Source organism: Vulpes lagopus, chromosome 3, assembly GCF_018345385.1.
Source record: "Vulpes lagopus strain Blue_001 chromosome 3, ASM1834538v1, whole genome shotgun sequence".
NCBI classification, from domain to species: domain Eukaryota; kingdom Metazoa; phylum Chordata; class Mammalia; order Carnivora; family Canidae; genus Vulpes; species Vulpes lagopus.
Window position 1 is genome coordinate 48,042,990 of NC_054826.1, and position 27,660 is coordinate 48,070,649.

Below are 27,660 nucleotides of genomic sequence, written 5' to 3' on the forward strand. Positions count from 1 at the left end.
ACTGTCAAAAAAACTTGCTCAACTTGGCCAAGTAGCAATGATTGACCAATAATAGTTTTACTTCCTCAAAGACCAAAGCCAATGCTATATTCATCTATGTCAATGGTTCTCACACCTTGTACTTCACAGTAACAAGAGGGGTTCTTAACCCACAGATTGCCTGGCTCCACCACAGATGTCCTCATTCTATTTACTGGTCTGGAATACAGCCTGAGAATCGCTTCTCGGCCTTTTGGCTAAGATCCCGGGCGGAATACAGCCTGATAATTTGCATTGCTAACAAGTTCCCAGGTGGTATTGATGCTGCTGGTCCAGAGAACGCACTTTAGAGACCACACTTTGAAAACCACTGGTCTGAAAAAAAAAAAAAGAAAACCACTGGTCTAGCTAACGAAGAAACCTGAAGGCAATTCAATCTTAAAAATTGAATCCATTTCCAAATTGTTTCCAGGGCTACCAGACTGCTGGCAAAACAGTTTAGACTTTTACTCCCTTTTTTTGATCACCTACTTTCAAAGTAACCCAAGTAAACCACATATTCCCGAAATGATCCTTATCCTAAAGAGTTGGCCTATGATATCCCACAGACTTGTATAAGAAATGTGCATTTCTCATCAAATCTACATGGTCCTTGCATAAAGCTAGTGTATTTTTTTTTTTTTTACAAATGAAAACTACATACACTACACCTGACAACAGCATCAAAAAAAAAAAAAAAAAAAAAAAAAAGGAATCCCTAGACTGAAGCCACCACTGCCACTGATGCTATAAGGCTCAGTAACATCCCTGTTTAAAAACAAAATTACAAAAAAAAAAAAAAATTTACCTCAATGCTTTCATCAAATATTTCCCAAGTTATCTGACCATCACTCCTTTGATAGCCCCTTCATGTGTAATAACCAAAAAGACTAGCATAGAAAATTTTGAAAACTGTAAAGTTGTATTACAAACATGCCTTAATTCCATCAGGAGCTTACACAGAAAGAACCAAGAGCTTTGTTATCACTATGTCCCCTAATTTAGAGTGGACTGAATCCATCTCAGAAAGAAGACCTCCTTTATAAATATCCATAGGAGCCTGGCTTTCCTTATTAAAATCTTATCATACCTGTCTGAAACAAGAAATGTCTACATTTAGAGGTATATAGTCAGAAGGCATTCAGCTCCCACCCCATTTATCCTACCACCTCCTCCTCTAGGAATGTTTTTTTCCTTGTAATTAGGTGAGGAAGAACTCAAGGATACCGAGTACCACCTTTTTTCTCCTTGTAATTTGGGTGTAGGAAAGCTCTCTGACACTGGGTACCACCAGAGGGCAGCACTGAAAAGATATTTTTAATGCAGCTTATAGTAAGACATCTAGCCGACCTTAAAAATCAACATTCAAAACAGTCAGAAGAAATGAAAATCCTTCACTGTGGTGAATATCAGCTGGTACTTTTATGCATAAGGGTGTTAATCATAATGTTATAACAGAATAATTACAAATAACTGCCTAACTATAGGCAACTGGTTAAAGCAAATAATAATACATCTACATAGAGTAATATAGCCATTAAAATTAGATTTATAAAGTTAAGATTTTAATAACAAGAGAATATGTTTATGAAATAATATTAAGGAACAAAAGACAAGATGCAGAATTTTATGCATTACATAGCATAATACATAGCATTACAGTTATTTGTGTGAAGGGGAACACACAAGACAGAGTAAAGGGTATGTACCAAAATGTTAAAAGTGCCTAATCTTGAAAAAAATCGCTGTACGTTTTCCTTCCTCTTTTCTTTCTATATTTTGTTCATTATAACTCACCAAAATAATTGCTTTCATAACAGGTTAAATATGATGGTAACAACCTGCACTGTACTGCTTTACAATTTACAAAATACTTCCACATCCACTATCTCATTTGATAAGCAAAAGGGTTATTATTTCACCTACAGAAGGCTTCCTAACCACCTAGCTTCCCTACAGCATTGGCATACCATCAACTAGTTGACTGAAAGACAGAACTAATGAAAGAAAAACCGAAAGCCAAAGTATTAAGAGCCAATGTGAACTGAAAAATCAATACTAAACTAAGACAATCCTATTGGAAAATACCAAATGTGAAAGAGGAACAGAAGCTGGTCTGCACATTGTTCCCCAAAATGGTGGCAAATGTACAATTCCACAGCACATTTTCCATTTCTACTTCTAACCACCTGCTGGGAACAAAAGCATCTTCCTGGTATTGTTTTGCTTTGTTTCATTTCATCTTAAATCTGTTGGGCATACCTCATTCTTGCTAACTAATATACTCCTTTTGTTTCAAAATAAAATGAACCCAGAGAATATTTTAACATTATTCTCTTCAAATTTAAGTTTGTTTTGCCCTTAATAGTGTCTTTATGAAGGGAAAAGTTATTTGTACCATAATGGCTGATGGAAAGATCAAATCATGAAACTTTACATACCATTGCCCACACTTCCCTACCAGCCAAAAAACCCTGGAAGACTGGGAGGAAAACTGGCAGACTAAAACAGAGCCAGGAGAAAAGAAATCAGAGTTTAAAAGGAAAGGGCAAACTAACAAGAAATGTGGGAGAAAGGTGAGGGTAGAAAGACAAAGTCACCAATGCACACACACTGGTATGGCATGGTGCTTTTCTGGTGACAAAAAGGACACAACCTTTACCTTAGACTGTGGCAATAAACTGAATATTTTAGGCTACAGACACTTCAGAGTCTTTGTGGTAACACCAAAATTCTTTACTATTTGTAATGACACTTCCCTAAGGAACAGAAGATAAATTAGGGTGAATTCTGAAACTAGCAAATATGCACAAAAGAAAACAAAAATGCTTGTCTCTTGTTTTTTACTGAGGACATAAGCTGAGGGAGCATCTTATCTATAGTAAGTCAACTGCTATCATTCCTACCTGCCAAAGAGTATTTTTCTTTGGGGACTCATCTTCATTTTGATCCTCCATAACTGAAGTGTTCTAAGGGGGGAAAAACAGGTTATTTGAATTATGCCGAGTTTTGCAAATCCTAAATAACTACACCAAAATATAATTTTGAAATCCCAAACTACAATGTACCGACACAAACCCAAGAGTTATTTGGCTTGTGACCAACACACGCCATTTTGGGTCAAGAGAGTTGTGTTCACCTTTCATAAATCAATACGGTTAGTGGCTGGACAAAAGCATTAAGTCTTTATTTATGAAGGTTGGACATGCTTAGAAAACAGGCTAAATTATAGGACTGGGGCTGAGCCTCTACCTCAGTCATCACTTATTCTCTCACTTATGGCAAGAAGCCCCAGAAACCCACTAAGTTCTTGATGATTGCTCAAAACATTTACTAGAATGTCTGCTATTCAGTAATCCATCCCAACCATCATCAGCAATTAGGACTGACAAAGCTCTGGAAGCCCCCTCTGCTTTTCTCTTTCCTCCCTTGATAACCTTGTTTTTCTGGAATGGCTTTACAATCTCCCTTAGAAGCACGGTGGGTGCCCCAACTCCCCCCCCCTCAAAGAGGAGGATGTTGGTAGCCAGTAACAATCTGGCTTGCCTTGGGAATACATCAACTTTTGATTTTTGTGTTTACTGCACAAAGAGGCACTGTGTAATTATTCTTTCTGGTGACCTAGTCGCTCAATAGATGCCCATTAACTGGAGATTATACATGATTGGATTTTCCCTTTTGAAGCTTCTACCTAATGGCTAAATGGAAACTTAATGAGAAGGGAAAGTGGGAAAGTTGTGCTCAGAAAGGAATAACAATTTGAGTCCCTCTAAGATTCCTTCCCAAAACTAAAATTCTAGGATTAGGGTATAAAACTTCTAACACTCTATAGTATTATTCAAAAGGTTCCTACAGATCTGTTTAAGTTATGTTTACAAGATTCTGTTTATTGCCTTTGAGGATAGGCCTATCTCAAAATTTCCCTTTTTCCTTAATTTTCTTCAAGTTGTATGATGTTTGGACCCATACAGTATTTTAAACAATTTGTTTGAAAAACCCAATGTGAATAATGACAGAAGAAACACCACTGAATACTAGTGCTCTCTTGGCCACATAGCTGGCTCTGATGAGGGATACAAGTATGATATAGTACAAAAGTCAAAGGCTTTGAAACCAGAGAGAAGTTGGAATTCTGATCTGGTCACACTCTGTGTGTGTGTGTGTGTGTGTGTGTGTGTGTGTGTGTGTGATCTTGAGCAAGCTGTTTTACCCATGGACAAATACAAACCATATAAAGGTGTTGTGGGGACTGAGACTCCCCAGCACAATGCACAGCGTTTAACTAGTATTCAAAAAAATCTGTTCATGCCCTGCTCTGAAGATGCTACTTTCCTCCAAGTGCTATCTTCTCATAGTTTTCCAACCTAAGACTTGGTCAGAATAGCTTCACATGGCTGCATATAGAGAAAATCCACCGGTTCCTCAATAAATTATTTTAAGCCCCACAGCGCCAAGGTATGCAGTGGGGAAGAAGGGTAGGAGGGCCAGGCTCCCTGTATGTGAAAGCGAACCACAAGCTAGAAAGGAAGGCAATGTGTCCAAGAGGCCAAAATAGCTTTATAGTGGAGACAGCAATAAATGATCCTGAATAGGAAGAAGAGGATGGAGACTAGGAAAACAAAAGTAGTATTTCTCTCTCCCTGTAATTTTCCTTTTATTGCTATCTTGAAGGACTTGGGATTAATAAAGCTGGCAGGGGAGTGAATAAAATGGGAACAATGACTCAGTACGTCATCATCTGGGTCCAACTGGTAGTTACAAAGCCCTATTTGCAGGGTCAGGGTCACAATGTCCTGGATTCTAAGAGTGACAGGAAGGAGAGCATGACTGGAAACATGAGAAGTATATAAGATGGGAAGTCCCTGCCCTCATCTTCAGGCACCCCAGGAAATGTATAAGGAATGCACATATATAGTAGTGTTTTAAACTAAAACCTTTGTTATACAGGAGTCTGAACCCACCAGAACTATTCGGACTTAAGCTACCTAAATATTTTCCTCATTCAGGGAGGAAATAAAGTTAAGTGAGAAGACCCCACAGACTCCACAAAAAACAACCATCTTTACATTTTAATATAATTCCTCCTTCTATTCATTCCAAAACAGAGAAATGATATTTATACAGATGAGAAAGAAACAACCCCTCTGATAAAAAAAAAAAAAAAGCAACTATTCTCTTAAGGCTTGATAAAAGTGAATAAAGATAGACAATTTAATAAAATTGTATTTAATAAAGCTCTGGGGTGGCTGGAATAGCTCCCCACCATACATATCTTTTCAACTTCTCTTATAAAGCCTTTAGGAGATGCCAAAGGGAAAATGTTGCTCTCAAGCTACACTAATCAGAGGATCATTTCCGAGGAGTATTTCAGGTGACACAAGAGAAGCTCAGAGTGAGGAGGGTCCTAGGGTCTAATTAAGTTTGGCAAATGTTCTATGCTCCTGTGCATTCTCTCTCCTGCTAACCTCGCCCCTCTCTTTTTTTTCCCCTCTCCCTCCCATCTTTCTTTGTCTCACACACACTCTCACACACAAAGTCATAATATATCTCATTAAGATACTAAAGGCTCTGTAATGTTCTATAATTAAATCATGCTAAATTAGTTTAATCCAGTTTTCCCAAGTTTGTTGGACACAGACATCCCCCTTTTATATTTCTTAATAATAGTTCAGCATGTATTGGCAAACACTGGACTAGAACAGTAGCATGGCATAATTCCTGCCTCCTCCCACTTCACTGGACAAGTATTTCTGAGAGACCAAGGATACGCCTACTTTGCTAAGTATAATATATTCCTCTCCTATTCCCCATTTTTATCAGCCTGCAACATGAGACTGTGAGGTTAAGGAGAGACGGCAAGAATAGAAAATTCTTATAAGAGCCACAATTTTATTCTTTAAAGATTAAAACGAAAACAAGGCCACAGGTTCAAGGATGAGGTAAGAAAAAACAATGAGTTGGCCAAAAGAAAAGGAAGGTGTTTTCCTACATCCACATTCTCAGATGAAACCACGAGTTAAGCCAATCTGAAAGCTGAAACCCTCATTAAGTCTCCATCACTTCTGGGAAAGGAAAGTTCTCTTAAATACCAACTTGACTTATTCACTTCCTACCCTTCTCATCACCATCTCTCTTCTTACACCTACCAAGCAGCATTACAAGTATATAAAAATGCAGGCCTTCCTTCTGATACTACTTCCAATGAAAGACACAATCTAGGAAGAAGCAACTATACTCAGGCTTATCAACCTTAAGACTTTGACATTTTGGGTCAGATAATTCTGTGTTTTGAGGGCACTGTCATGTGCATTGTAGGATGGTTCACAGCATCCCTGGCCACTCTATATGCTAGATGCTGGAAGCAAGAGGTGGGGTGGGGGTGCCAGCAGCAATACTGCCGCCTCTTCTCAACAGCCACTGCCCTAAGAGTATGGCCTCCTTGGGAAGATGTACTTCATCAATTGCCATCTAAGGCTCAGACTTTCTCTTCACATGTTTTTCCTTTGGCCCCTGTGACAAGACGGGACTTCTTCAAATAGTGTCTGAGATCACCATGGCCAAGTAATTCATGTAATATATAGATTTCTAAATTCTGGGGTAAGACCCACTTGCCTTTAAATTCATACTTGGGAAAATCTGAATCAGGAGTTCTTTGCTAGAGATCCATGGCTGGTTGGTGTAGATAAGGGCTACAAATACCTTGAAGTCATATACAAAAGTTAGTGTGTATACATGCCTATGTCTCTGTATTTAAAAGACTGCAGTGGCAAAATAGGAGAAGAATATATTGTGTTTACCAAAGTGGTCATTTCTAGGTGATATCTCGATGCTCAGACAAAAAAAGGATGCTCAGACAAAAAAAGGGTCCCAGGGTCTAATAAAGTTTGACAAATGTCATATGCTACAAAAGCCACTAGGCTCTCTCCCTCCCCACCTCCAAGATTAAAATATGCTTCATTAAGATATTAAAGGCTCAGAAATGTCCCATAATTAACAGCTAGGTTAAGACAATTTAATCTAGCTTTCCCAAGTTTGTTGGCCATGGGACTCTCCCTTTTACAATAATACTAATTTTAACAACAACTCAGCATATATTGGCAAACACCAGACTAAGGCAATAGTACAGCCTAAATCCTTCCTCTTCCCATTTCACCAAACCAATGCTTCTAGGAAACAAAGGAAATGACCACCTTGGTATAAACACAATATATTCCTATTCTATTCCCCACCATCTTTCCCAGACTACTTACTATATGAGGTGAGTCTGTATGTAGGTACAATAAGCTCTAAGCAGTGATATATCTTAGCCAGTAGGTGCCACCAGCTAACCCAGAATACATTTTACTTGGAAAATTCTCTACTTTAAGAGTTACATAAAAGGAATAAATGTCCTACTTTAAAAATGCTGCAAATTCTGCATTATGAGTTTCATGATGAGAAATGCTTATACAATATAAGATTTTCATACAAAAAGAATCTTTCTTCTTGAGAGGAAACAAAAAAACCCTACAAGGGATCTGGAAAACATGGGAACATTCTGCCATTTTCTTTAGTGTTTTAAAATTTGGGGATTTAAGACATTAAGAATGACAAGATATATAATGTAAAGTGTTCCTAGCTAACTTTATTGGGTCTCTAACCTAGGCTTGTTTCATATATTGTCTTTTAATTTTCAGAAAAAAATATGAACGTATATAGCAATTTTACAGAAAAAAAAACAAGGAACATAATTAAGTCATTAAGAGTCACACAGTAAATGAGAAATGCAGGACTCAGATCTAGGTCTATTCTACTCAGAAATCAATGTACTTTCCATACAGAAAAACACATCTCAGGTGTTTTCCAACTGCTGGTTGTGGCCTATGAGATTAATTTAATGGGCTGCAACCAACAACTTTTAATAAAATGAAATTGAATCTGGGCATTCCCCTGCCCACATGGGTAAGCATAACAAAAATCACTATTTTTTTTTTTTTTACAAATGAAAACTACATACACTACACCTGACAACAGCATCAAAAAAAAAAAAAAAAAAAAAAAAAGGAATCCCTAGACTGAAGCCACCACTGCCACTGATGCTATAAGGCTCAGTAACATCCCTGTTTAAAAACAAAATTACAAAAAAAAAAAAAAAATTTACCTCAATGCTTTCATCAAATATTTCCCAAGTTATCTGACCATCACTCCTTTGATAGCCCCTTCATGTGTAATAACCAAAAAGACTAGCATAGAAAATTTTGAAAACTGTAAAGTTGTATTACAAACATGCCTTAATTCCATCAGGAGCTTACACAGAAAGAACCAAGAGCTTTGTTATCACTATGTCCCCTAATTTAGAGTGGACTGAATCCATCTCAGAAAGAAGACCTCCTTTATAAATATCCATAGGAGCCTGGCTTTCCTTATTAAAATCTTATCATACCTGTCTGAAACAAGAAATGTCTACATTTAGAGGTATATAGTCAGAAGGCATTCAGCTCCCACCCCATTTATCCTACCACCTCCTCCTCTAGGAATGTTTTTTTCCTTGTAATTAGGTGAGGAAGAACTCAAGGATACCGAGTACCACCTTTTTTCTCCTTGTAATTTGGGTGTAGGAAAGCTCTCTGACACTGGGTACCACCAGAGGGCAGCACTGAAAAGATATTTTTAATGCAGCTTATAGTAAGACATCTAGCCGACCTTAAAAATCAACATTCAAAACAGTCAGAAGAAATGAAAATCCTTCACTGTGGTGAATATCAGCTGGTACTTTTATGCATAAGGGTGTTAATCATAATGTTATAACAGAATAATTACAAATAACTGCCTAACTATAGGCAACTGGTTAAAGCAAATAATAATACATCTACATAGAGTAATATAGCCATTAAAATTAGATTTATAAAGTTAAGATTTTAATAACAAGAGAATATGTTTATGAAATAATATTAAGGAACAAAAGACAAGATGCAGAATTTTATGCATTACATAGCATAATACATAGCATTACAGTTATTTGTGTGAAGGGGAACACACAAGACAGAGTAAAGGGTATGTACCAAAATGTTAAAAGTGCCTAATCTTGAAAAAAATCGCTGTACGTTTTCCTTCCTCTTTTCTTTCTATATTTTGTTCATTATAACTCACCAAAATAATTGCTTTCATAACAGGTTAAATATGATGGTAACAACCTGCACTGTACTGCTTTACAATTTACAAAATACTTCCACATCCACTATCTCATTTGATAAGCAAAAGGGTTATTATTTCACCTACAGAAGGCTTCCTAACCACCTAGCTTCCCTACAGCATTGGCATACCATCAACTAGTTGACTGAAAGACAGAACTAATGAAAGAAAAACCGAAAGCCAAAGTATTAAGAGCCAATGTGAACTGAAAAATCAATACTAAACTAAGACAATCCTATTGGAAAATACCAAATGTGAAAGAGGAACAGAAGCTGGTCTGCACATTGTTCCCCAAAATGGTGGCAAATGTACAATTCCACAGCACATTTTCCATTTCTACTTCTAACCACCTGCTGGGAACAAAAGCATCTTCCTGGTATTGTTTTGCTTTGTTTCATTTCATCTTAAATCTGTTGGGCATACCTCATTCTTGCTAACTAATATACTCCTTTTGTTTCAAAATAAAATGAACCCAGAGAATATTTTAACATTATTCTCTTCAAATTTAAGTTTGTTTTGCCCTTAATAGTGTCTTTATGAAGGGAAAAGTTATTTGTACCATAATGGCTGATGGAAAGATCAAATCATGAAACTTTACATACCATTGCCCACACTTCCCTACCAGCCAAAAAACCCTGGAAGACTGGGAGGAAAACTGGCAGACTAAAACAGAGCCAGGAGAAAAGAAATCAGAGTTTAAAAGGAAAGGGCAAACTAACAAGAAATGTGGGAGAAAGGTGAGGGTAGAAAGACAAAGTCACCAATGCACACACACTGGTATGGCATGGTGCTTTTCTGGTGACAAAAAGGACACAACCTTTACCTTAGACTGTGGCAATAAACTGAATATTTTAGGCTACAGACACTTCAGAGTCTTTGTGGTAACACCAAAATTCTTTACTATTTGTAATGACACTTCCCTAAGGAACAGAAGATAAATTAGGGTGAATTCTGAAACTAGCAAATATGCACAAAAGAAAACAAAAATGCTTGTCTCTTGTTTTTTACTGAGGACATAAGCTGAGGGAGCATCTTATCTATAGTAAGTCAACTGCTATCATTCCTACCTGCCAAAGAGTATTTTTCTTTGGGGACTCATCTTCATTTTGATCCTCCATAACTGAAGTGTTCTAAGGGGGGAAAAACAGGTTATTTGAATTATGCCGAGTTTTGCAAATCCTAAATAACTACACCAAAATATAATTTTGAAATCCCAAACTACAATGTACCGACACAAACCCAAGAGTTATTTGGCTTGTGACCAACACACGCCATTTTGGGTCAAGAGAGTTGTGTTCACCTTTCATAAATCAATACGGTTAGTGGCTGGACAAAAGCATTAAGTCTTTATTTATGAAGGTTGGACATGCTTAGAAAACAGGCTAAATTATAGGACTGGGGCTGAGCCTCTACCTCAGTCATCACTTATTCTCTCACTTATGGCAAGAAGCCCCAGAAACCCACTAAGTTCTTGATGATTGCTCAAAACATTTACTAGAATGTCTGCTATTCAGTAATCCATCCCAACCATCATCAGCAATTAGGACTGACAAAGCTCTGGAAGCCCCCTCTGCTTTTCTCTTTCCTCCCTTGATAACCTTGTTTTTCTGGAATGGCTTTACAATCTCCCTTAGAAGCACGGTGGGTGCCCCAACTCCCCCCCCCTCAAAGAGGAGGATGTTGGTAGCCAGTAACAATCTGGCTTGCCTTGGGAATACATCAACTTTTGATTTTTGTGTTTACTGCACAAAGAGGCACTGTGTAATTATTCTTTCTGGTGACCTAGTCGCTCAATAGATGCCCATTAACTGGAGATTATACATGATTGGATTTTCCCTTTTGAAGCTTCTACCTAATGGCTAAATGGAAACTTAATGAGAAGGGAAAGTGGGAAAGTTGTGCTCAGAAAGGAATAACAATTTGAGTCCCTCTAAGATTCCTTCCCAAAACTAAAATTCTAGGATTAGGGTATAAAACTTCTAACATTCTATAGTATTATTCAAAAGGTTCCTACAGATCTGTTTAAGTTATGTTTACAAGATTCTGTTTATTGCCTTTGAGGATAGGCCTATCTCAAAATTTCCCTTTTTCCTTAATTTTCTTCAAGTTGTATGATGTTTGGACCCATACAGTATTTTAAACAATTTGTTTGAAAAACCCAATGTGAATAATGACAGAAGAAACACCACTGAATACTAGTGCTCTCTTGGCCACATAGCTGGCTCTGATGAGGGATACAAGTATGATATAGTACAAAAGTCAAAGGCTTTGAAACCAGAGAGAAGTTGGAATTCTGATCTGGTCACACTCTGTGTGTGTGTGTGTGTGTGTGTGTGTGTGTGTGTGTGTGATCTTGAGCAAGCTGTTTTACCCATGGACAAATACAAACCATATAAAGGTGTTGTGGGGACTGAGACTCCCCAGCACAATGCACAGCGTTTAACTAGTATTCAAAAAAATCTGTTCATGCCCTGCTCTGAAGATGCTACTTTCCTCCAAGTGCTATCTTCTCATAGTTTTCCAACCTAAGACTTGGTCAGAATAGCTTCACATGGCTGCATATAGAGAAAATCCACCGGTTCCTCAATAAATTATTTTAAGCCCCACAGCGCCAAGGTATGCAGTGGGGAAGAAGGGTAGGAGGGCCAGGCTCCCTGTATGTGAAAGCGAACCACAAGCTAGAAAGGAAGGCAATGTGTCCAAGAGGCCAAAATAGCTTTATAGTGGAGACAGCAATAAATGATCCTGAATAGGAAGAAGAGGATGGAGACTAGGAAAACAAAAGTAGTATTTCTCTCTCCCTGTAATTTTCCTTTTATTGCTATCTTGAAGGACTTGGGATTAATAAAGCTGGCAGGGGAGTGAATAAAATGGGAACAATGACTCAGTACGTCATCATCTGGGTCCAACTGGTAGTTACAAAGCCCTATTTGCAGGGTCAGGGTCACAATGTCCTGGATTCTAAGAGTGACAGGAAGGAGAGCATGACTGGAAACATGAGAAGTATATAAGATGGGAAGTCCCTGCCCTCATCTTCAGGCACCCCAGGAAATGTATAAGGAATGCACATATATAGTAGTGTTTTAAACTAAAACCTTTGTTATACAGGAGTCTGAACCCACCAGAACTATTCGGACTTAAGCTACCTAAATATTTTCCTCATTCAGGGAGGAAATAAAGTTAAGTGAGAAGACCCCACAGACTCCACAAAAAACAACCATCTTTACATTTTAATATAATTCCTCCTTCTATTCATTCCAAAACAGAGAAATAATATTTATACAGATGAGAAAGAAACAACCCCTCTGATAAAAAAAAAAAAAATAGCAACTATTCTCTTAAGGCTTGATAAAAGTGAATAAAGATAGACAATTTAATAAAATTGTATTTAATAAAGCTCTGGGGTGGCTGGAATAGCTCCCCACCATACATATCTTTTCAACTTCTCTTATAAAGCCTTTAGGAGATGCCAAAGGGAAAATGTTGCTCTCAAGCTACACTAATCAGAGGATCATTTCCGAGGAGTATTTCAGGTGACACAAGAGAAGCTCAGAGTGAGGAGGGTCCTAGGGTCTAATTAAGTTTGGCAAATGTTCTATGCTCCTGTGCATTCTCTCTCCTGCTAACCTCGCCCCTCTCTTTTTTTTCCCCTCTCCCTCCCATCTTTCTTTGTCTCACACACACTCTCACACACAAAGTCATAATATATCTCATTAAGATACTAAAGGCTCTGTAATGTTCTATAATTAAATCATGCTAAATTAGTTTAATCCAGTTTTCCCAAGTTTGTTGGACACAGACATCCCCCTTTTATATTTCTTAATAATAGTTCAGCATGTATTGGCAAACACTGGACTAGAACAGTAGCATGGCATAATTCCTGCCTCCTCCCACTTCACTGGACAAGTATTTCTGAGAGACCAAGGATACGCCTACTTTGCTAAGTATAATATATTCCTCTCCTATTCCCCATTTTTATCAGCCTGCAACATGAGACTGTGAGGTTAAGGAGAGACGGCAAGAATAGAAAATTCTTATAAGAGCCACAATTTTATTCTTTAAAGATTAAAACGAAAACAAGGCCACAGGTTCAAGGATGAGGTAAGAAAAAACAATGAGTTGGCCAAAAGAAAAGGAAGGTGTTTTCCTACATCCACATTCTCAGATGAAACCACGAGTTAAGCCAATCTGAAAGCTGAAACCCTCATTAAGTCTCCATCACTTCTGGGAAAGGAAAGTTCTCTTAAATACCAACTTGACTTATTCACTTCCTACCCTTCTCATCACCATCTCTCTTCTTACACCTACCAAGCAGCATTACAAGTATATAAAAATGCAGGCCTTCCTTCTGATACTACTTCCAATGAAAGACACAATCTAGGAAGAAGCAACTATACTCAGGCTTATCAACCTTAAGACTTTGACATTTTGGGTCAGATAATTCTGTGTTTTGAGGGCACTGTCATGTGCATTGTAGGATGGTTCACAGCATCCCTGGCCACTCTATATGCTAGATGCTGGAAGCAAGAGGTGGGGTGGGGGTGCCAGCAGCAATACTGCCGCCTCTTCTCAACAGCCACTGCCCTAAGAGTATGGCCTCCTTGGGAAGATGTACTTCATCAATTGCCATCTAAGGCTCAGACTTTCTCTTCACATGTTTTTCCTTTGGCCCCTGTGACAAGACGGGACTTCTTCAAATAGTGTCTGAGATCACCATGGCCAAGTAATTCATGTAATATATAGATTTCTAAATTCTGGGGTAAGACCCACTTGCCTTTAAATTCATACTTGGGAAAATCTGAATCAGGAGTTCTTTGCTAGAGATCCATGGCTGGTTGGTGTAGATAAGGGCTACAAATACCTTGAAGTCATATACAAAAGTTAGTGTGTATACATGCCTATGTCTCTGTATTTAAAAGACTGCAGTGGCAAAATAGGAGAAGAATATATTGTGTTTACCAAAGTGGTCATTTCTAGGTGATATCTCGATGCTCAGACAAAAAAAGGATGCTCAGACAAAAAAAGGGTCCCAGGGTCTAATAAAGTTTGACAAATGTCATATGCTACAAAAGCCACTAGGCTCTCTCCCTCCCCACCTCCAAGATTAAAATATGCTTCATTAAGATATTAAAGGCTCAGAAATGTCCCATAATTAACAGCTAGGTTAAGACAATTTAATCTAGCTTTCCCAAGTTTGTTGGCCATGGGACTCTCCCTTTTACAATAATACTAATTTTAACAACAACTCAGCATATATTGGCAAACACCAGACTAAGGCAATAGTACAGCCTAAATCCTTCCTCTTCCCATTTCACCAAACCAATGCTTCTAGGAAACAAAGGAAATGACCACCTTGGTATAAACACAATATATTCCTATTCTATTCCCCACCATCTTTCCCAGACTACTTACTATATGAGGTGAGTCTGTATGTAGGTACAATAAGCTCTAAGCAGTGATATATCTTAGCCAGTAGGTGCCACCAGCTAACCCAGAATACATTTTACTTGGAAAATTCTCTACTTTAAGAGTTACATAAAAGGAATAAATGTCCTACTTTAAAAATGCTGCAAATTCTGCATTATGAGTTTCATGATGAGAAATGCTTATACAATATAAGATTTTCATACAAAAAGAATCTTTCTTCTTGAGAGGAAACAAAAAAACCCTACAAGGGATCTGGAAAACATGGGAACATTCTGCCATTTTCTTTAGTGTTTTAAAATTTGGGGATTTAAGACATTAAGAATGACAAGATATATAATGTAAAGTGTTCCTAGCTAACTTTATTGGGTCTCTAACCTAGGCTTGTTTCATATATTGTCTTTTAATTTTCAGAAAAAAATATGAACGTATATAGCAATTTTACAGAAAAAAAAACAAGGAACATAATTAAGTCATTAAGAGTCACACAGTAAATGAGAAATGCAGGACTCAGATCTAGGTCTATTCTACTCAGAAATCAATGTACTTTCCATACAGAAAAACACATCTCAGGTGTTTTCCAACTGCTGGTTGTGGCCTATGAGATTAATTTAATGGGCTGCAACCAACAACTTTTAATAAAATGAAATTGAATCTGGGCATTCCCCTGCCCACATGGGTAAGCATAACAAAAATCACAAAGGGTAAATAAAAGGAATGAGCAAAAACAGAACAGGAAAATTCAAATTAAAGGAAAGCAAGAGTCTTTAATGAACAGGAGAACAATATTCAAGTCAAATCACTGAGTGACAAAAGAGCTTTTAAATCCCTAAAAGGCATAATTTATGAAGAGGATAATGTGTACCTTTATATGCTAAATATAAAATTCCACAAAATGTATCAAGGGAAAAAGTTACAACTTTTTAAAAAAAATTTTTAAGATTTTATTTATTTATTCATGAGAGGCAGAGACATAGGCAGAGGGAGAAGCAGGCTCCTCACAGGGAGCCCAATGCAGGACTCAATCCCAGAACCCTGGGATCACGTCCTAAGCCAAAGACAGATGCTCAACTGCTGAGCTACCCAGGCGTTCCACAACTTCTTATTTTTAGAACACTTTTTTGTCTTTGACAGATCAAGTAGATCAAATTAAAAACACACACACACACACACACACACACACACACACACTTGACTTTCCATGGAACATTAAAAAAAAACAGAACAAGGGCAGCCCCGGTGGCTCAGCGGTTTAGTGCCACCTTCAGCCCAGGGCATGATCCTGGAAACCCGGGATCTAGTCACACGTCGGGCTCCCTGCATGGAGCCTGCTTCTCCCTCTCCCTCTCTCTCTTCTCTCTGTGTATTTTCATGAATAAATAAATTATTTTAATAAATAAATAAACAAACAAACAAAACAACACGATTGATACAGCATCCTTGGGCCACAGACAAAATATGAAATACAGTTAGAAATTAGGAAAAGATAATTGTATATTTAAGATCAGGACAAGCAGAAATATCAAAATCTAGTTTGCCAGTTACTATCTGCTGTAAATTCCAAAGAGAAAAGGCACAATAATTGATACAAACAAATCAAACACTTTTGTGTTGCTATTGTTAATTCCACCCAGGCCCCAGTAATCTAGCTTAAAATTCTTCCCCCTTAAACCTAAATATTAACATTGCTGGGAAAAGAGATCACTGAAGCGGCAGAATCATTTGAAAAAAGAAGACACAAACTTGTATTAAAAAGCAGTCCCTTCTCTCATACTGATCTTACAATTCAGAGGGAAGCCATGAATCCATTTGTACATACAAGACTTTTTAAAACAGTTTCAGCTACCATTAAACAAAGCTTAATCAAAAACCCTCTTGTCCCTCCACACAAATACCAAACTACAGTAACAATATTTTCTTTCTACAATACAAAATAAAAAATTAAAAATGTAAATTCACTGAGGATTTGTCTGAAATCACTGCTACCTGATTTCTATAATGTAGTAAGTTTTGTTTCAGTTTCTCTAACCTGCAGTTCCATTCAAATGTCTAACTAGGTATTTGGTTGTTACTGACACCACATGACAAGATCATACTGAAGTATCTGGAAGAATTAATACAGGGTAAAATTTTTCTTCCTTTCTTCATCACCAACTATTTTTTAAAAGAGAGGAATGTAGGGAACCCTGGGTGGCGCAGCGGTTTGGCGCCTGCCTTTGGCCCAGGGCGCGATCCTGGAGACCCGGGATCGAATCCCACGTCGGGCTCCCAGTGCATGGAGCCTGCTTCTCCCTCTGCCTGTGTCTCTGCCTCTCTCTCTCTCTCTCTCTCTCTCTGTGTGACTATCATAAATAAATAAAAATTAAAAAAAATATATTAAAAAAAATAAATAAAAAAAAATTTTAAAAAAAGAGAGGAATGTATATACTATTAGATACTTAAAATTTTTTTAAAGCTATGATAGTGCTGGCAAAGCAAGATAAATGAAACAAAATAGAAAGTGCAGAAAAAGATTCACTTATACTTACAAATTTGTATACAACAGTTACAGCTTCGAATTGGTGAGAAAGGGATAATTTTAAAAAGAGTATTGAAAATAAAAGCTAAAATGCTACCTCATATTACATTCCAATTATATTATGGATATAAAGAAACAAGTGTGAAAAACTATAATTATAAAACTACTAAAAGCAAGCATACAGGAGTTTTTAAAAATTCACTGAACAGGGGAAAGGCTGTCTACACATGATACCACACATAGAAATAAATGTAGATTTGATTAAATAAAAAAATTCAAACTCATGAATGTTCACAATCAATAAATATTAAAAACAAATACACTGGGGGAATATTACAATGTATGATAAATAACACCATATAAAGATTTCTAATAAACAGGGAAACCAAAACTAATTTCTTAATAGGCAAATAAGCAAAAAGTACAGATATTTCTAAATGAGAAATTTAAATGCCCAAAAAAAGAACACATACAATAAAAAAGGAGATGCAATTTTTCACCTACCAAAATTAGCAACTTTTATCTCTACATACTGTATAGGAATTGGGCTCTATGGTAAGATTATAAATTGTTACTTTTTAGAACCTATTTATCAATATATAACTTCAAAAAGTACTAGATAGCACTGGGCATAATTTAACTTATGCAATTTATCCTAACAAATTATAGACCTATATAAAATAGTAGCTGCAACAATTTAGGACATGGAAAAATAGAAAACAATGTAAATGCCCAACAACAGAGTGTCATTTAAAAATATGACAGGAGAGGGCAGCCCGGGTGGCTCAGGGGTTTAGCGCCACCTTCGGCCCAGGGCGTGATCCTAGAGCCCAGGGACTGAGTCCCACGTCGGGCTCCCTGCATGGGGCCTGCTTCTCCCTCTGCCTCTGTCTCTGCCTCTCTCTCTGTGTGTGTCTCTCTGTGTCTCTCATGAGTAAATAAGTTAAATCTTTAAAAAAAAAAAAAAAAATATATATATATATATACGATAGGAGAAATTTTTAGTTCTTTTAAAAAAACATTTCTACTAAAGTATATAATACAATAAAGGGCTTAATTCTCAAGTTTTAACTAGTACTCAAACCAACATAACACTACCAGGCTCCAAATACTTGTTTCATATATTTCCCAGTCATTAATGCTGAAAGATAACTACTATTTTCTTAATATTACCATAGATTCATAGATTCACATTTGAATTTTAAATAAACAGATTCATATCATATATACTTGGAGTCTGGCTTCTTTTGCTTACCATTATGATTTGAGATTCTTAAATTCAGCAGCAGTTAATTCTGTTACACTGCTATATGTTATTTCAAAAATTATATATTCATTTTATGCTGATGAAAACTTCTACTTCTGGCATTTAAAATAATTCTGCCATGTCTGTTGGTGTACATAAATATATAGTTCTATTGGGTCTACAGTAGAAGTGAATAGCTAGGTCATAAAGTATACACACTGCCAACTTTTCCAAAGTAATTCTACCTAATAATCACTCCCAACAGCAGTGTATGTGACCAGTGTATGTATCTTTACCAGGTATGGGGTGTATTTTTTTCATCTGGTTGGTTTTAGGTTCATTTTTGTTGCTTAATTTCAACATTCTGTTGGGTGTACAATAGTATCTCCCTGTGGTTTAATCTCCATCTTCCTGATGATTAATGATATTGAACACATTTTGACAAACGTATCAGTCATTTGGATATCTTCTTTTATAAAGTGACAATTTAAAAGCTTTGGACCAGCTCTTTCTGTAACAACTTAAGCTGATCTGTGAAAATGGTTCACTATTTACCTGACCCAGAAAATCCCACAAAGCCATGCAAATCAAGAGGTGCAAATCAAGAGACTCAAATATTCATGTTAACTTTAAAAACATCTATGAAACTGCCTAGGCCATCAAGGGTATGCTTATCCAAAAAGCCGTCAAATACTAGAAGAATGAACTTGACAAAAGTAATGTGTGCCATTCTATCACTAAAAGTAATGTGTAGCACAGAGTTGGTAGGTATACCCAGGCCAAACAGTGGGGCTGGATACAGGGATGGTGGCCCAAGAGTACTGAATTTTCATTGCACATGCTTCAAAATGCAGGCAGTTATACCAAATTAAAAGGTTTAGATGTATTTGAGCACATCCAGGTAAACAAAGCCTCCAAGATGCAGCATAGAATTTACAGAGCTCATGGTCAGAGTAATTCATACATGAACTTTTTCCCTTGCCACATTGAGATGATCTTTACTGAAAAGAAGCAAACTGTTCCTAAATCAAGAAGAGGTGGTTGTACAGAAGAAAAAGATACCCCAGAAGAAACCAAAGAAACAAAAACTGATGGCCCAGAAATAAATATGGCATAAAATAAATGCAAACAAAAAAAATTTTTTTAAGCTTTTGACTATTTTTTAGTTGGACAGTCTTCCCTTACCGATTTCTAGAAATTCTTTATATATTCTAGAATAAAATCCTTTTTCAAACATGTTTATTGCAAAGGTCTTCTCTTAATCTGGGGCTCAACTTTTCTTTTTTTTTTTTTAATGGTGTCTTTTGATAAAGAGAAGTAATTGATTTTAATGAAATATAATGTATTGCTTCCTTTATTATAATTTGTAATTTCTACATCCTGCTTAAGAAACATTTCTTCTCCTAAAGTCATAAAGATATTCTCTCATGCAGTAGCCTAGAGGTTTTTACTTTACCTTTTACACTTACATCTAAAATTCATCTATACTAATCTTTATGGAAAGTAGAGGAGTCAGGATTATGTTTTTCAAATTGCAGTTTGCAACTCACTATGGTTTATAATATCAATTTAATGGATAACCAGCATTTTTTTTTAAAAATGAAATAGGAAAAAACAGTGCACATCCCCTATTTCATCAATTCTAACATATATTTTTTCACATTTTAATCTCTAAAATTGAGATATTAACGATCAATGGTATCTTACAATTAAAAATGGTAGCATTTTTTCTGAATGCTACATAAAATAATGGCATATCTTACAATCCACGCTGTCTTAGATTTCTTTTTTTTCCTAAAGAAAATTTATGAGAGAGAGAGAGAATGCATGAGTGTGAGTGAGGGGACAGAGGAGGAGGGAAAGAATCTCAAGCAAACTCCTTGTCAAGCACAGAGCCCAGTTGCAGGGCTGGATCTCACGACCCTGAGAGATCATGACCTGAGCCAAAATCAAAAGTCAGATGCTCAACTGACTGAGCCCACCCAGGCACCCCCATGCTGTCTTATATTTCACAATGGAATACAGTATACACGTTGGGAGTGATTGTAGGAGTGTATGTTATGTTCTAAACATACAAATACATACATAAAACATATACATAATATATATGTGTATATATATATAAATTACATATACAAACACATGCTCACATATACTAGATCTAACTGTAAATTTTTTGTTGTTATTGTAAATGAAAATTTTGTTTCTTACTGTGAAAGTACTTAAAAAACACTGAAATCTCCTGGTTAAGGTATTAAAGTACAATGAATCCCATACTGCAAAAGTTACCATCTTTTCAGTTTTCTTTCGATTCTCCTAATTATATCAAAAGAGATTTTAATATGTCTTTAATACTTTCAATTGTCTGTTTTTAATAAAAAGAGGTGGCCTCCTGTTCAGTTTACTGTAACAAACAGTATCTGGCTAGAATTTCATATGCCTCTCAGCAAGTGCCATTGGTTTTCCAGTCATGCAGTGATACAGTCCCCTTTTCTAATTTCTTAAAATAAATCAGATTTCTAAAATATGTGCAGCAGATAAAAGGAAAAATGATACACAAAGATGTCAAAAACTGTGAAGGTGGGATCCCTGGGTGGCGCAGCGGTTTGGCGCCTGCCTTTGGCCCAGGGCGCGATCCTGGAGACCCGGGATCGAATCCCTCATCGGGCTCCCGGTGCATGGAGCCTGCTTCTCCCTCTGCCTGTGTCTCTGACTCTCTCTCTCTCTGTGACTATCATTAAATAAATAAAAAATTTAAAAAAAAAAATTTAAAAAAAAAAAAAAAAAACTGTGAAGGTTATACACACCTGTCTAAAGTTAGGGGAAAACTACCTGAGAAGAATATAACGTGAAAGAAGGTCTAACGTAGATTTTAAATTTAAAAGGGGGGGGGGATTCAAAATATATCTGTATCACTCCATCTTTATGAATAAAATTTAATGTTATTTGTTTAGAACAATATTTAGAAAATGTCTGTCAAAATGCTAACAATATTATCTCTGTATATTTTATTTTCTATTTGCTTAAAAGGCACATCTCTTTTTAATAGCAAGAAACAGTGATTTTTAAAATTAAACTTAAAAAAGTAAAAACTCGGGATCCCTGGGTGGCGCAGCAGTTTAGCGCCTGCCTTTGGCCCAGGGCGTGATCCTGGAGACCTGGGATCGAATCCCACGTTGGGCTCTCGGTGCATGGAGCCTGCTTCTCCCTCTGCCTATGTCTCTGCCTCTCTCTCTCTCTTTCTCTCTCTCTCTCTCTCTGTGTGACTATCATAAATAAATAAAAATTTAAAAAATAAAGTAAAAACTCGGAGCAATGGGTGGCTCAGTCAATAAAGCTTTGGCTCAGGTCATGATCATAAGAGTCCCAGGACTGAGCCTCACGTTGGGCTCCCTGCTCAGCGGGGAGTCTGCTTCTCCCTCTGCCCCTCCCATTGCTCCTTCTCAATCTCTCTCTCTCTTAAAAAAAAAAAAAAAAAGTAAAAACTCCATCCCAAGACCCCAGATACATATGCTCTAGGCTAAGAAAACAGAAACTAGTTCCTGAAAGTTGAGGGAGGAGTCAGATCCTGCTGCATGTCATCTGACTTCTCTGCCTGCTTTCTCATCCAGAAAACTGAAGTGGAAACAGGCCTCCCTGACAGGTAGTGAGAAAATTTAAAAGAGAATCCTAGCACTAATAAGGGACCCTTCAGTCAAATTTAACCCCCCCCAAAGGGCAGAAATGCTTGGCTGTGTTATTCATTCTGTATTCTTACCACTTAGGATAATCCATGGCACACTACTGAAATACAGAAGCATAATAAAAACTTGTTGACGTGAATCTTAAAGTTATTATACTTTTTCTATGAACTGTAATGACAAAAATAGTAATTTTGTTTCTGCTTACTCCTTTCCTATATTTTCCAAATTGTCTACAATGAGCAAGTTTTCAAAATGTAAGGGGGAAAAAACCAATGCAACAATTTCTGGGGCTCACAAAATGCGGTTAAGAAACTAAAATCTATTTTTGGAAAGGCAGTCATCTTTATCACCCCTAAAAGTACTCATCTACCTAGATAAAAGAAGAACACATGATTAATTATTTGACTGTTTAAAAAGTTCCAACAGGACAGCCCCAGTGGCACAGTGGTTTAGCGCCGCCTGCAGCCAGGGTGTGTGATCCTGGAGACCCGGGATCAAGTCCCACGTCAGGCTCCCTGCATGGAGCCTGCTTCTCCCTCTGCCTGTGTCTCTGCCTCTCTCTCTCTCTCTCTCATGAATAAATAAATAAAATCTTTAAAAAAAAAAAAAAGTTCCAACAGAAAGATAGATAAAAGTCTGCTGGAGTCTCCCCTAAGAAGGCAAATAGGGGACTGGCAAAATGTGCACTTAAATGCTTCCTGGTGCTTATTAATGCTTCAAAGAGAACTACAAAAGTAAAAACTGTAAAATGTTTCATATTCACTAAAGGAAGACAGAAAAAGAAGGTGCTTTCAAAGAAGCTAGGAGAAGAATGGTCAAAAGACCCTGAGTCACGGCACCACAGAGGGAGTCAATAAGCTGAAGTGTAAAGAGCAGGCCTGTAGGGACCCAGTGCCCCATTGCAAACTGCACTCTGACAACGACAAACTATCTGACTTCCTGTAAATTACTTGACTTCTCTCTCAGATTTAGTTTCCTCTTTTATAGGGCAGGGATAACACTGCCTATGTTGCAGGAACAGAAATAACATGTGCAAAGCACTGACAAACATATCACTGTTCAGTGGGGGGAAAAATATAAAACAGAAAAGGTCTTCCTTTTTTTTCTTCTACCATTAATCATTAAAAAAAAACACACACACACACGAAAGCATTTATCAGTGATGTCAGCCAAAGCTAGAGAAATACCATACTACATTACAATAATTTATTGTGTTTAAGTATAACTTGGCAGACTAATCTAAGATTCAAACATAAAACCTACCTGAAGAAATTACAAAACAATGAATTACATTTATAAGAATTGTAGCTACCGCTTCCTGAGCACCAATTAGAGATTATATTGCTTAAAGAAAACTGGAGAAAACTAAAACCACCAAAAACGTGAAAACGTAAGAGATGATGACTTCAACACAATGCCAGTCAAAATCCCAGCAGGCATTCCCCCCAACAAATTGAGCTGATTTTAAAATTCATGTGGAAATATAAAAGCACAAGGCAATCTGGAAGGACTAAGCTAGAGAATTTACACCGTGAGATATCAAAATATATAGCTATAGTAACTAAGTGCTATGTAGAGACAAACTGATTGACAGAACAAAAAAAGCATCTAAACTCAGATCACACATTACAACTTCACCTGACTGAAAACCAAGGCCCTACTCTCTAATTAAAGGGGGAAAAAATCCATTCTAGATAGATTACAGATCTGAATGTAAAGGTAAAATAATAAAGCTTTTAGAAGAAACCATAGGACATAATCTTGGAATTAAGCAAAGCTTTCTTAAACATAACTACTAACCAGAAAGAAAAACATGATAATCTAGATTAAAATAGTTTCTGTTCATTGAAAACAATATTAACAGGTTGAAAAGGTGATTAAAATGTTCTAAAACTGATTTACATTGATGGTGCAACACTGAACTGCATACTACTGCAATAGCTGAATTTAAAGATATGTAAAATCTCTCTCAATTTTTTAAAAGAAATTTAAAAGAAAAAAATGTCTGGAACATTAAGGAGAAAAAAAATACTTTAAATCAATAAGGAACACACACACACATACAACCAATCAAAAATTGGGTAGAACATTTGTACAGGCACCTCACAAAAGAAAGTATCCAAATCCCATTAAAAAATTAAAAATAAAAAAAAAAATTAAAAATCAGGGGATGCGTGGGTTGGCTCAGCAGTTTAGCACCTGCCTTCGGCCCAGGGCGTGATCCTGGAGTCCTGCATCAGGCTTCCTGCATGGAGCCTGCTTCTCCCTCTGCCTGTGTCTCTGCTTCTCTCTCTCTCTCTCTCTCTCTCTCTCTCTCTCTCTCTCTTTCTCTCTCTGGGTCTCTCATGAATAAATAAATAAAATCTTTAAAAAATAATAAAAAATAAAAAAATCAACCAAAGTACTGCCCAAAGACAACCATCATTTGCATTGTGGTACACAGACGGAGAATTACACATGTATAAACTAACATTGTTTGAAACAAGCTCTTGAGTCACTGCTTTTTTTCATGGGTCATGCATATGTTATGTTACTGAAGACCCACATTTTCATTTTCAGTGGTGATAATTTGCTTCATCTCATAATTTACTTACTCAATACAGGCAGTAATGGACATTAAACTTTTTACTATTTTACTCACTGCTGCAAAGAACCTTCATGCCTACATTAAATAGTTATTACCTCATTAACAGAATTGCTGGATCCATGAGAATGTGCATTTAGTCAATGGATATCGGCACTGAGTTTCATTTTCTTTGTCTAATCTTTTTTTTTTTTTCATTAAAACACACATCATATTACAAGTTATTAACTCCAATAGCCAATTCTTATCGCTCACATTTCTGGACCTATCAGTAAGTTTGAGCATTTCCTCCTTCTTGATATATTTCATTCACTTAGCTCCCAGGACTCTGCATTTGGCAAGTTCTCAGAACTCAACTACAAGAAATGTTAAAGTTCCTCTGACAAAAGTTAAATAAAATCAGAAGTAAACTAGGATCTGCTAAAGGAGTACAAATAAGTGAAGAGAAAAATGGTAAAAAATTAGGATACATATAAAATAATTTTTCCCATTTTTTTAAATTTTTTAAAATATGACTGACCACCTGAGAAGTACAAAATGTTGCTGAATGAAATTAAACAAGCCACAAATAAATGGGAAGCCATCCTGTGTTCACAAACTGCAAAAAGGTTGTGACAAGTTAAAGACACAAACTGCAAACCCTACAACAATACATGAAAAAAGAATCAAGCAAATGAAGTCTAATTTTTTTTTCCCAGATGTATTTTGAAGCTTTGTTAGGCAAGGCATATACATTTAGGGTTGATTGTTATATTCTTTTGATAAGTTGATCCCTTTATCATTATGAAATACCTTACTTGATTCCTGATAACATGCCTTGCTCTAAAATCTACTTTGCCTAATGTTAATACTAATTTTCTTTGATTTTTATATTTCCTTTAATTAGTCATTTACAGTATATATCTTTTTCTGACCTTTTACTGTTAACCAGTGTGTCTTTGTGAAGCGGGTTTCTTTTAGGTAGCATCTAGTTACCCAGTTTTATAATCTCTGTTTTTTAATTGGAGAATTTTGACTACCTATATTTAATTTCTAATATGTTTGTTTTAAATATACCGTCTTGCTGCTTTTTTATTTGTCCCATCTACTCTTTGTTGGCCTTTTATTCTTTTCTGCCTTACTTGAGATTCATTGAGTTTTTCAGTGAATCCATTTTCATCTTTACTATTGGCTTATTAAAAACCCAACAGCATTTTTTGTAAATATAGAAAAACCCATCCTAAAATTCAGATGAAATCTCAAGGGCCCCCAAATAGCCAAAGCAATTCTGAAAAACAATACCGGAGGTTCACTCTTCCTGATTTTAACACTGCCTACACATAGCTATAACAATCAAAACAATGTAATGCTGGCATACAGACAGACCAATGGAATGGAGAGTCCAGAAATAAACCCTCACATATAGTCAAGAGTGCCAAAATCATTCAATGGGGGGAAAGGACAATCTCCACAAATGGTGCTGAGAAAAATGGATATCCACATGCAAAAGAATGAAGTTGGACCCTTACCTTACACCTTACATAAAACTCAAAATGGATCAAAAACCTGAACACAAGAGCTAAAACTGGAAAATTCTCAGGAAAAATACATAAAGGAGAAGTTTCAAGACCCTCAACTTGGCAATGATTTCTTAGATATAATCCCAAAAGCATAGGCTACAGACATAAAAATGGATAAATTAGACATCAAAATTAAAAACTCCTGTGCATCAAAAAATATAATCAACAGAGTGCAGAGGCAATCTGCAAAATGGGAGAATATATCTGCAAATCATGTTATCTGATAAGGGATTAAAATAAAATCCAGGTATAAAAAAATTCTTAGAACTTAACAACAAAAGACTGAACAACCTGATTCAAATGGGCAAAGGACCTTAACAGACACTTCTCCAAGAAGATATACTAATGGCCAAAAAGCCATTAGTACTTAATGCCTTACTCAGCATCACTAATTATTAGGAAAATGAAAATCAAAACCAATGAGATATCATCTCACATCTAACAGAATGACTATCATTATTAACAACAGAAAATAACAAGACGTTAAGTGGAACCCTTGTACACTGATGGTGGAAATGTAAAAATGGTATAGTTGCTATGAAAAACTAAATGGGGGCAGCCTGGGTGGCTCAGCTGTTTGGCGCCTGTCTTCAACCCAGGGCCTGATCCTGGAGACCTGGGATCAAGTCCCACCTCAGGCTCCCTGCGTGGAGCCTGCTTCTCCCTCTGCCTGTGTCTCTGCCTCTCTCTCTCTTTCTCTGTGTCTCTCATGAATAATAAATAAAATCTTAAAAAAAAAAAAAAACACTAAATGTTAGTTCCTCAACAAATCAAGAATAGAATTACCAATATCAATCAGCAAGACCACTTTGGGGTATACATCTAAAAGAATTAAAAGATCTCAAGGAGATATTTGTATGTTCATGCTCATATGGCAGCATTATTCACAACAGCCAAAAAGTGAAAGCAACTCCAGTGTCCATTGAAGGAACAACTGCTAAATAAAATACAATATAAACATGAAGTATTTAGCCCTAAAAAGGAAGGAAATTCTTGTACATGCTAAAATACAGATGAACCCTGAGGACATTACTCTAATGAAATAAGTCAGTCACAAAAAGACAAATACTTTATGATTCCCCTTACATGAATTATCCGGAGTACTCAAATTCATAGAAACAGAAAGTAGAATGGTTGTTCCTTCTCCCTCCAGGAGAGATGAGTTGTTGTTTAATGGGCATGAAAAAGTTCTCAAGACTGGTTGTACAACTATGTGAATATGCTTAACGCTACTGCACTGTACACTCAAAAATGGTTAAAATGGTAAATTTTATGTTATGTGTCTTTTTCCACATAAAATTTTTTTAAAACGCAATAAACAGCTTCTAAAGTAATATATATACGCACATACATGTAACTGATTAAAGCAAAAACAGTAACAATAGGTCACAGCCTTTGTAAAAATAAAATGTATGACAACAGCACAAGGATGGGAGGAGGGAAGTACAAGTACACAG

At 36.5% G+C, this 27,660-nt stretch overlaps 1 protein-coding gene across 12 annotated transcripts in view; it reads right to left on the bottom strand.

The window, feature by feature from the left end:
• The window catches only part of FBXW11 (F-box and WD repeat domain containing 11), a 134,545-nt gene that overhangs the window by 40,547 nt on the left and 66,338 nt on the right, over nt 1–27,660 (bottom strand). For 7 of the 12 annotated variants that reach the window (XM_041750557.1, XM_041750553.1, XM_041750561.1 and 4 more), the window contains one exon: nt 10,257–10,319. The exons of 4 other annotated variants lie outside the window; for them this stretch is intronic. In XM_041750557.1, the coding sequence (XP_041606491.1) occupies nt 10,257–10,319 (63 nt within the window). Of the gene's footprint in view, nt 1–2,924; nt 2,984–10,256; nt 10,320–27,660 lie in introns of those variants that run through there. One more of the 12 variants, XM_041750560.1, reaches the window with a different exon arrangement.